The 12,013-nt window shown below is 47.3% G+C and overlaps 1 protein-coding gene across 2 annotated transcripts in view; it reads left to right on the top strand.

The window, feature by feature from the left end:
* Positions 1 to 10,976, top strand: part of EFR3B (EFR3 homolog B) — a 136,374-nt gene extending 125,398 nt beyond the window's left edge. For both annotated transcript variants that reach the window (XM_073561921.1, XM_073561922.1), the window contains one exon: positions 783 to 10,976. In XM_073561921.1, coding sequence (XP_073418022.1) covers positions 783 to 888 — 106 coding nt within the window. In that variant the 3' untranslated portion in view covers positions 889 to 10,976. The remainder of the gene's footprint in view (positions 1 to 782) is intronic.
* The last annotated feature ends 1,037 nt before the right edge of the window (positions 10,977 to 12,013 follow it).

Genomic DNA, 12,013 nt, shown 5'->3' on the forward strand with positions numbered 1-12,013 from the left:
CTACAGATTCAAAACCTGTGCTTACGATTAGTGTTTCTGCCTCCCGTCCTGCAGATTCAAAACCTGTGCTTACGATTAGTGTTTCTGCCTCCGGTCCTGCAGATTCAAAACCTGTGCTTACGATTAGTGTTTCTGCCTCCCGTCCTGCAGATTCAAAACCTGTGCTTACGATTAGTGTTTCTGCCTCCCGTCCTGCAGATTCAAAACCTGTGCTTACGATTAGTGTTTCTGCCTCCGGTCCTGCAGATTCAAAACCTGTGCTCACTATTAGTGTTTCTGCCTCCCCTACTGCAGATCCAAAACCTTTGCTCACTATTAGTGTTTCTGCCTTCCACACTGCAGAACCAAAACTTGTATCTCAGCAGAGAAAAATTATAGATCAAAAACAAAATAAGGGTTAAAAACAAAATGCTGAATACTGCAGAGACATTGCCATAGGTCAGAAAGCCTTTGGACATCACAGTGGGGTGTCCGCCAATCCTCCTGACCTTCCTCTATGAAACATAATGGACAGGCTTTCTGGAGGAGTGGTCCCGTTCTGGTGGACTTGAGGCACACTTGTGACACAGGGACGGTCAATCATCTGAGTACCTATTATGGCATTTTGTCCTGCAGATAATGGCCACATCTTTATATTTTTAGTCTTTAAATTTACCTTTTGGAACCAATAAAATATCAATATCCACACCAGCCTCTTGCAAAACTTCCACAGAATCTATAGAGTTTTTTTCTATCCTTCTGTCTTATATACAAACCCGCCATATCCCTCTTCTGTTTTACAGTCCTCCACCAAGTCCCTCCGGTACCATCACAGCTGCATACGGCCAGTCCCAAAACCACTCCATCCCTGTGTACGAGATGAAATTCCCAGATCTGTGCGTCTACTGATCTCCAACTCGCCAGCCACAAGCTACTACGTGTCCTGCTCTACAGCATGTTCCTCGCTCTCCGAGTGACCTGCAGTACCGAGACTCTCCACCGGGGTCACCCTTTTCTTCCAGCCGCACCTCGTGCCAGGTCATGTCCGGATATTACGTTCTGTTTGCACTAAACCCTATGGATGTCCTCTCCGTGCGTTATGCTGCATCGTTCTTACATGACTTCCTGTACAGACAGAGAGATTTACAATTATTGTCGAGAGAATCCCTTTAAATGTTCCCGTGGGTCATCCCAGTGTGTGCGCCGCCACCTCCGTCATGGTCCAGTCATGTCTTATTCCTTATCTATGGATGCAGGTATGGTACCACAAGGCCCGGTCCCAGGTGGGCGCTCGGACTGACCAAGGTTCGGTGGAGCGGTAGAGACTGGAGAAGTTGAGTCCAACTTTATTCGGTCGTCCATGACAGCACCACCTGAGAGGGGATCCGCCCTTTAGGAACAGGAAACCTACAGATACAAAAAGGGTGGCACCTCTCCCACGCATCAGTTTGGTTTCCTGTTCCTAGAGGACAGGACTCTCTACAGATCGTCCATCATGGAGTCGTCGTTTGAGTACCCAGGCTGGCTGACCGACCCAGGTAGCGAGGGGGTCTCCTACCTCGGTCAGTGCGGGGTCCCTGGAAGCGCCACGGTGGGGCCGGGTAGGTCACCACGGCAGTGGACGGAGCAGGTGGAGCAGGGGTCCGGTGGATGCCGTCTCCAAAACGCCAGCACCTGGTATGTATGCCCCGGTCCTGCTGCGATTCCCCAGGCCCGGTCCTCCCGGTCGGTGCTGGCCCCTGGCGGACTCATGGCGGCGTGCGCGGGGGGGCTGGGTGGCATTCCGGGCAGGAGGCGCTGCGCGGCTCCTTCGCGCGCGCTCCCGCAGGGCTCTGATGAGCGGCAGAAGTGACGCGGCGGAAGGGGCGGAGCGATAGCACCGAAACCGGAAGTCGGGTGCCGGCCGGCCTCCGGCGCACGCCGCACGTGCATGCCCGTCCGGGGGTCGCGCGGCGACCCGGGTAGCGCAAGGGGGGCCGGAGCATGGGGGAGGGAACGCGAAAGGCCGGGTGGGTGGTGCTATGGCAGGATACCTGCTGACCCGGACACCAGGAGGCCATATAAGGCAGATGGGGACGCCGCTGGGGTGCTTCTGAAGGCCCCAGCAATGGATACAACGGAAGCCCCCTTAGACCAGCAGGACGAGGCGCAGGAACGCCCGCAAAAACAGGCCACGACAAAACCGCATGCGAGTGGCCAGCAGAAAAAACAGACGAACTAGCGACCAGAGCCGCGAAAGTTCCTCCAGAAAGGACCCCCCTGCCTCCCTCCGTGATCCGGTACCTGCTTCATCTGCATGGGTAAGAGATCTCCGTGAATGTACCCTGATGCAGTGTTCCCTTATGTTTTTTTCCAGGGGAAGAAGGCTACGGGAAAACAGAAGCACAGGGAATGTGCCCTCTGTAGTTCCCCCCTCCCAGATGGCAACCCTAAAAAATTATGCCAACCATGCATTCGGCCAACGGTAGGGCTTATTAAAGACAGGGAGTCCAGGGGTAGATTGTCAGGCCCTTATACTCTCCCCCGTTTATGCAGGTAGCGGAAGAGACACCTGACTTCACTTCAAACCTGAGAGAGATGATCAGGGCAGAAATGAAAGTCTTACCTCAAAGAGAACCTTCTAGAAGAAGAGAGGCTAGTGGTTCAGGCTCGGAGACCTCAGTCGCCCCTAGGAAAGGTGACAACTCCTCGGACTCCTCGGCCTCCTCGTCGTCTTCCTCGGATGAAGACTCTAGCCGGTTCTGCTTCCCCTTAGACCAGATGGACAGATTAGTGAAAGCAATACGGTCCACCATGGGGGTAGCGGACAAAAAACGGGAACTCTCAGCACAGGGCATAATGTTCGGGGGTCTAGACCCCAAAAAACGCAGAGCTTTTCCATTAAACGATAAGGTTCAGAGCCTAATTGACAGAGAATGGAAGAGACCGGAAAAAAGGGGCACCATGCCACCAGCCTTTAAGCGGAGATACCCCTTTGATAACCCGGTAGTAAACAGATGGGATAAAGCCCCGAAACTAGACGCAGCAGTAGCCAAAGCATCTAAAAAATCCGCCATACCATTTGACGATATGGCCTCCTTGAAAGATCCGCTAGATAAAAAAGCGGATTCTTTTCTTAAAGGGACATGGGAGATGTCAGCAGGCGCGTTAAGACCAGCGGTAGCTGCCACCTGTACAGCCAGATCCATGATGGTCTGGCTAGATCAGCTGGATTCCGAGCTAAAAGACGGAGCTTCAAGATCATCTATTCGGAAAAGTTTGCCGATCATTCAGAATGCCGCGGCGTTTTTAGCCGATGCTTCTGCAGACTCTGCAAGAATGGCGGCTAAAGCCGTGGGTCTGTCTAATGCAGCGCGAAGAGCGCTCTGGTTAAAATGCTGGCCAGGAGATATTCAAGCCCGGTCCCGTCTCTGTTCCATTCCCTGCGAGGGGGAGTACCTATTCGGCCCCGTCTTGGACGAATTGTTAGAGAAAGCTGGAGATGACAAAAAGAAATTTCCCAGTCTCCCGAACCCCTCTTACAGACGTCCCTTTACCAGGAAAGGTTTTTTCCGGAGAAGGCCGTCCAGAGATCAGGGCAGATGGGATGAGAAAAAAAGGAAAGGTACAGGATTCATGTTTGGAGGGGGGCGCCAGGAAGGTCCAGCTCGGGATACAAAAAAGCCGCCCCAATGACTAGTTGCCCCGGTAGGAGGGAGACTAGCTGCCTTCTACCCATCCTGGTCTCTGATCTCTAATAGCAGCTGGATATTGGGGATAATAGCCGTGGGACTACGACTAGAGTTTTCTAGGGTTCCCCTTGATCAATTTAAAGTCACCCCACTCAGGTCGTCTGCTTCAGAACAAGCTGCCCTGGAGGCCGAGGTTCATGACCTGTGCGCCAAGAAAGTCCTGATAGAGGTTCCAGAGGGAGAATGGGGGAAGGGATTCTACTCCCCTCTGTTCCTGGTCCGCAAACCAGACAGCTCCTTTAGGACAATAATAAACCTTAAGGCCCTCAACAAGTTTTTGGTCATACGTCCTTTTAAAATGGAAACAATTAAATCTGCAATAAAATTGCTGTTCCAAAACTGCTTTATGGTGGTGTTAGATCTAAAAGACGCATACTACCATATACCCATCCATGCAGGCCATCAGCGGTTTCTCAGAGTGGCGGTTCAGTTGGATGGGTCAATTCGACATTTCCAATATGCGGCCCTCCCTTTTGGAGTGGCAGTCGCTCCCCGAGTGTTTACTAAAGTAATAGCGGAGGTCATGGCCCATCTACGTGAATCGAACATTCTGGTGATCCCTTACCTGGACGATTTTCTTATTGTAGGCAAAACGGCGAATCACTGTTTACAACAGCTACAAAAGGCAATGTCTGCCCTAGAACGGTTAGGATGGTTGCTGAACGTCAAAAAGTCTCGGTTGCAACCAATGAAAGTCCAACAATTCTTGGGCCTAACCCTGGATTCTGAAAAACAGGAATGCCGTCTGCCTCCGGAGAAGCTTTGCCTCCATTATCAAATCCTGAACGCCTCCAATAACCCCACAGGAAACCCTCAGGAAAGCCATGTCCCTTCTAGGCTCTCTTTCGGCCTGTATCCCGGCAGTCCAGTGGGCCCAGTTTCTTGCAAGGAAACTACAGAGCGAGGTCTTATTACATCAAAAAGTCCTTGGGGGTTACTTGGAGGGTCAGCTAACCTTGTCCCGTAACACAAGGGAATCCCTAGAGTGGTGGTTGGACAAGGATAACTTGTCTAAAGGGGTGCCCTGGGAGTATAACGTAAGCCGCATAGTCACCACGGATGCTAGTCCTTACGGTTGGGGAGCTCATATGGGTGAAATATTAGTCCAGGACCAATGGCAACATGATCAGTTAGGAATGTCATCTAACCTAAAAGAATTGACAGCAGTAGAACAGGCGGCTAAAAAGCTCCTTGTGTATCTACAGGGCCATCACGTGCGAGTGTTCTCCGACAATCAGGTCACCGTGGCATATATCAATCACCAAGGCGGGACCCGTTCCAGACCCCTGATGATTGTAGCAGAGCTGTTGTTCCATCTAGCAGAACAATACTTTCGATCTTTAACCGCGTTGCATATAAAAGGAAGAGACAACATCACGGCAGACTTTTTAAGCCGCAATCAGCTAAAGCAAGGGGAATGGTCCCTAAACACCTCCATATTCAATCTGATTGTTCAAAAGTGGGGATATCCAGAGGTAGACCTCTTCGCCACCAGAGACAACAGGCAATTGAAACAATTCTGCTCCCTGAATCCCAGAGAGAATCCTCTGGCGGTAGATGCCTTCCTGATAAAGTGGGACTTCAAACTAGCCTATGCCTTCCCTCCCCTATCTCTCCTACCCCTGGTGATGAGGAAAATCAGGAAAGACAGAGCGAGGGTTATAGTCATCGCTCCATTTTGGCCCAGGAGAGCATGGTTCTCATGCCTCAGGACCATGTCGGTGTTCGATCCTTGGGTTCTGCCGGACATCCCGGATCTCCTGTCCCAGGGCCCAGTCTTCCATCCTCAGGTGGCTGGCCTTCATCTGACGGCGTGGAGTTTGAACGGTCATTATTAGAAGAGAAGGGCTTCTCCGCAGACCTAATTAACACCCTACTTAAGAGTAGGAAAATCATTACCACAAAAATTTGTCAGAATTTGGAAAAAATTCCTTCAAGACTCAGGAGTAGTCGCTGGGGATTCAGCGCCTATAATGCAGATATTAGAGTTCCTACAAAAAGGTCTGGACATGGGGCTCTCTACTAGTACCCTTAAAGTACAAGTGTCAGCCTTGGGGGCCCTGTTTAGCTGTAACATCGCTGGTAATTATTGGGTAAGCAGGTTCATTAAGGCGGCAGGTAGATCCAGGCCAATAATGAAGGATAGGTTCATGCCGTGGGACTTGAACCTAGTCCTCACTGCTATGACAGAGACCCCATTCGAACCTATCTCGTCGGCTTCCCTAAAAAACCTGTCCCTCAAGGTAGCCTTCCTGGTAGCTCTGACATCAGCTCGCAGAATAAGCGATATCCAGGCTTTATCTAGGTGTCCTCCTTATTTACAGTTCAAAGAGGATAGGGTAATACTTAGACCTGATCCAGCGTACTTGCCAAAGGTAGTTTCTAGTTTCCATAGGACACAGGAAATAGTTCTTCCATCCTTCCTCCCTAACCCAACCAACGAGAAGGAAAATAAACTACACACCCTGGATGTCAGGAGAGGCCTCATAGAATATCTGACAGTCACCGATCCCTGGAAGAAAGATAATGCCCTATTTATCTCTCATCAAGGCCCCAGAAAAGGTTGTAGAGCATCAAAAAATACACTAGCCAGATGGATTAGAGAGGCGATTTCAATAGCATACACCTCAAAGGGCAGGTCGCCACCCGGGAAGCTGAGGGCGCATTCCACCAGGGCCATGGCGACCTCATGGGCCGAAAGATCAGAAGTCTCCATTGACCAGATATGTAAGGCGGCTACTTGGTCCTCTCCGAGCACCTTTTATAGTCATTATAGGCTAGACCTGGGTGCTTCCACAGACCTCGCTTTTGGTATAAGGGTGCTGCAGGCTGTAGTCCCTCCCTAAAGCTGATATTACTCTCTGTAAATCTCTCAGGTGGTGCTGTCATGGACGACCGAATAAAGTCTTAGTTACTCACCGGTTAACGGTATTTTTCGGAGTCCATGACAGCACCCGTATATTCCCTCCCTTTAGTTTAATTGGGGTGTGCACGTCTATTTCTTGTATATGCTCACTGGTGATAAACATTTATAATTGTAAAGAATACTGTACATAAATCATGCATTAACCTTGGAAGTCCTCTTGTGCTCTGTAATCCAACTGATGCGTGGGAGAGGTGCCACCCTTTTTGTATCTGTAGGTTTCCTGTTCCTAAAGGGCGGATCCCCTCTCAGGTGGTGCTGTCATGGACTCCGAAAAATACCGTTAACCGGTGAGTAACTAAGACTTTCCAGAAGTTGCGTTAGTTGCTCGTCTCATTAGCTGGAGATACATTGTCTTCCAGCGTTCTGCAGCTGAAAAGACGGCGATGAATGGGAAAGTTTGTCAGGAACCGTGGGCGGCTCATTCCCGGCGGCGGATGAATGCACTGTATAAGAATAGGAAAACTCAGCCGGCCTTGGAGAAAGTTCTCGGCACTCGTTATATCCATCTCCTGACACCAAGTCACACACAGTCCTGACGGGAGAAACGGCACGAGTACTATAGGGGACCGTAGGTGGCAAATAAAGGGAAAAGGGTTCAAATATAAAGTGTATAGGTAGGTAAAACTTGGGACCACGGGGTGCCATAACTAATGAGAAGTAGGGCCACCATCAGCATCAAGTTGTTGGACTGGGCTCCTTAGGGGTCAGCATTGGGCATGATTCACCTCTAGAGAAAACTGTGGTCGTCTTTCCTTTCGAAAAGTGTCTTTTTATAGAGTTTAAGCCACCCCTTTAATTATGGCAAGTGGGCGGGGCTAGGTAGTTGTCCTATTACGGCATATGTATTACATATACATAGTAATGTAGCGTAATATACTTAGATATAGTCATCTGGTACTGATCATGATCATTTACAGCTTATATTATACCCCCAGAGCTGTATTCATAATTCTGCAGAGCATTCTCGGCTTTTTTGCATGTTTTGTATCCTGGGAAGTGTTGTTGTTTTTTTTTTTTTTTTACAGTGACCTGATATAGGAAAAAACAACTATCTGCACCCCGCATTAATGTTTTCTCAACACAAGGCGTAATAGTACGTGGTGTATCGGAGGCGAGTGTGTGGAGCGGGCTCAGTAGCTGCATTACAGAGCCAGCAACACCTCCCCCTGAAAAAGCAGTGACCAGAGCTAGCTCGGATCACTGCTGTTTAACCCCTTGAATGCTGCTGTCAATCTCCGCAGCTCTTAGGGAGTACCATCGGCTTCCATAGGACCTTCCTTTTCCCCATGTACTGCAATACTGTAGCATAGAACAAGAGACCAGACAAATTTCCTAAAATAAAGATCTCAGAAAATGGTGATAAAAACTGGGGGGTTTTTTCTCACAAATTCCATGTTTTTTTTTTCAATTAAATGAAAAAACAAACAAAAAACCCCATATATGTTTAGTATCACTGTAATCGTACTGACCTGGAGAATCCTGTTTCCCAGTCATTTTTACCGTAAAATGAATGCTGTAAAAAAAAAGAAAAAAAAAATCACAAAAAAAGTCATTGTCCTGGTGAAAGGTGAACCTAAGCACAGTCTCAAGTGTTTTGCAGTCTTTAACAGGTTCTCCTCCAGGATTCCCCTGTATTTCGCTCCATCCATCTTTCCATCATCCCTGCCCCTGCTGAAGAAAAGCCTACCCACAGCAGGATGCTGCCACCACCATGTGTGATGGTGGGGATGGTCTTTTCAGGGTGATGTACAGTGTTCATTTTTAATTTAGCCCAAAAAGTTCCCCTTTGGTCTCATCTGACCAGAGCACCTTCTTCCACATGCTCGCTGTGTCCCCTACATGGCTTTTTGCAAACCTCAAATGGGACTTCTTATGGCTGGCTTTCAACAATGGCTTCTTCTTTCCACTCTTCCATAAAGGGCAGATTTGTGAAGTATATGACTAATAGTTGTCATGTGGACAGATTCTCCCACCTGAGCTGTGGATCTCTGCATCTCCTCTACTGTGACCATGGGCCTCTTGGCTGCTTCTCTAATTAGTGCTCTCCATGCTTGGGATGTCAGTTTAGGTGGACGGCCATGTCTTGGTAGGTTTGCAGTTGTGCCATACTCCTTCCATTATTGGATGATGGATTTAACAGTGCTCCGTGAGATGTTCAGAGCTTCAGCTATTTTTTTTTAGCCAAATATTGCTTTACTCTTTTCCACAACTTTATCCCTGACATGTCTGGTGGGCTCTTTTCCATGATGTTGTTTGATCTCTAAGGTTCTCAAAGAAACCTCTGAGGCCTTCACAGAACAGCTGTAGTTATACTGAGAAGAAATTTAACCCCTTGCCGTTACATTCACTGAAAATTGAGTGTGGTGGCAAGGGGTTAAAGCAGGTCAGCTAGGTAAGCATTTATGTCCACAAGCTTGCTGATTGTTTGCATTAATATCCAGCAGATTTTTGAATGCAGCTTTGGAGTAAATACAGTAAATCTGTAGAAGGTAGGTAATTTCATGTATTTTGAAAGTGATGGCACCAGCAGAATAGTGAGTGCAGCTCTGGAGTATAATACAGGAGGTAACTCAGGATCAGTAATGTAATGTATGTACACAGTGAGTGCACCAGCAGAATAGTGAGTGCAGCTCTGGGGTATAATACAGGATGTAACTCAGGATCAGTAATGTAATGTATGTACACAGTGACTCCACCAGCAGAATAGTGAGTGCAGCTCTGGGGTATAATACAGGCTGTAACTCAGGATCAGTAATGTAATGTATGTACACAGTGAGTGCACCAGCAGAATAGTGAGTGCAGCTCTGGGGTATAATACAGGATGTAACTCAGGATCAGTAATGTAATGTGTGTACACAGTGACTGCACCAGCATAATAGTGAGTGCAGCTCTGGGGTATAATACAGGTTGTAACTCAGGATCAGTAATGTAATGTATGTACACAGTGAGTGCACCAGCAGAATAGTGAGTGCAGCTCTGGGGTATAATACAGGATGTAACTCAGGATCAGTAATGTAATGTATGTACACGGTGACTGCACCAGCAGAATCGTGAGCGCAGCTCTGGAGTATAATACAGGATGTAACTCAGGATCAGTAATGTAATGTATGTACACAGTGACTGCACCAGCAGAACAGTGAGTGCAGCTCTGGAGTATAATACAGGATGTATCTCAGGATCAGTAATGTAATGTATGTACACAGTGACTGCACAAGCAGAATAGTGAGTGCAGCTCTGGAGTATAATACAGGATGAATATCAATGAAACATGAGCAATGTAAGATATTTACACACTGACACCACTTTGTACATAATTTCTATGTATATATGAAGTAACTCACTGAAAATTACGGACAAGGCATTCCTATTCATTGTCTGACATTGGTGCTGAAGGGGGAAGCAGTTTGTTTCCAGTAAAGGCCACGCTCATTCTCTGTATAGCGCCCACTTGAATAGGGATCATATAATGTTCTGAATTTAAGGGGTTGTGGCCTCAGGACGGTCCTTGTCTCTCAGGAGCAGGTGTAGGCATCCGTTGAGCTCCTGGGCGGCAGATCGGTTTCGGCTTCTGTAGTGAAGATGCGGTGTATGAGTAGTCGGTGGATGACTATGACACAAACCAATCGAATAGGCAACCGGTGATTTTAATACAAAGTCTAAAGAAACTAAGAAAACAATAGTAATTCAATTTTGTAGTTATAAACAACAGTAAAAGTTTTCGCAAATGGAGTCCCACGCCATAAAAAAGTGACCAAAGTAAGTCTCAGGGACGCGGTTTTAGACACGGACACTGGCCTTGTGACTTACACGATTATTTTTCAATTTTCGTATGTTCCCCAGTTGCCAAAAATCAGGGACGGTAAAGAAGAAAGATAGAATGGGGGGGGGGGGAGAGAAGAAAGGGGTCACCGTGCCTCTGATTTGGTGCTTCAGAGACTTGGCTCCTCCTACTGGACTCCAGTTCAAAGAGTCTATGACTATCTTGGATATTCTCAGCTGCAGACCCAGGATGGACTTTAGAGGGTCCATGATATCTGAAAACTTCCCCTCTAATTTTTGTCTTCACCCCATTTGATAAATATATGTATTCTGTGTTTGTGTGGTCCCATATAACACGAGATGCGTCTGCCATGGAGGAGCGATGTATCACCATGTTCGTGATAAGTGTGTGGCCTCCTCCGTTGTTGTCCCCTCCTGGTGTCACGTGTTCCACCCTGTAGATATGGATCCTTGTGAATACATGCCGCTCCACCTGCGGACGACGTGTACACCGACTGGAGACCAATGTACATTCTTTGTAACTTGTGCTCAATAAAGTTTTGTGTTGGGCTCCTGAAGAAGGCTCTGTCTGCTGTCCATTCTTTATCATAAATGAGCCACACATCCTGCTTGTCTCCAAATGCACAAAATATGTGACCCCCCATCATAAAGGAAAATTAAAATCCATAAGACAGCTCCAGAAGAGCTAACACTTCAACCTCCTGTAAAATAGGACTTCTAATAGGGAGGAAGAAAACTAATTATAACTGGAGGAGAGCTGACACTTCAACCTCCTTTGAAGAAGAGGCCCCCTGCAGTGACCAGGTAATTAAACAAAAGGTAAGATCTAATCTGGGAACCAGATACCAAAATGGGAATTCGTTTACTTAGAGGCATCAGCTTCCTTAGATCTAAGGATTTCTGTTAGCCCGACCGGTGCCAGTGGTTATATATGAATATTGAAGTTTTGCATCAATCCGATAATTATGGGGGATAGGTTTTCGGTGTCATATCGAAGATATGAAGATAACAATATCTACCGCCTGAGACCTTCAAGGGCGGAGATACCCTGTATTTTAGGGATCTCATAAAATTCTGAAGGGCCGAGCACATTCCACAATCAGCCCCCACATGAGCTCTTCAAGGGGAGGTATGTGGGCGTAACTTTGATCTAATAAAAAAAAAACGAAATTGGGTTTGGGTCATTGTACATTCTGTAAGTCATACGTTCGTTGTGAGAGTGGTCCACTTTCCCAATCAGAGTGCTTCCCTCTGGAACGCTAAGAGCCATTCTTGCTACATCATGTTTAGTACTTTTTATTTCGTTATTCCTTTTTATTTATACCGTATTGTTTTGTTCTCATTTTGTAACATCTTTTTATATTTTTTATAAATACTGCCTGTCTTTCTGGATTTAATATATAACTTTTCCTAGTTCTGTTCCTCTTGCTCTGTAAACCGCACCCCGGAAGCCATACGCTCCTGTAATGGATGTCCAATCAACATGTATAAACGATTGGTGGTGGCAGCTAGTATTTTCTTCTTGTTATTGTGGATTTGGCAGGGACCTTACGGGGGTATATACATATATTCGATGCGTTGGAATCGGAGGTGTGTT

This window comes from Dendrobates tinctorius, unplaced genomic scaffold (genome assembly GCF_039654945.1).
Source record: "Dendrobates tinctorius isolate UK_male_01 unplaced genomic scaffold, ASM3965494v1 ptg000332l, whole genome shotgun sequence".
Classification (NCBI taxonomy): Eukaryota; Metazoa; Chordata; class Amphibia; order Anura; family Dendrobatidae; genus Dendrobates; species Dendrobates tinctorius.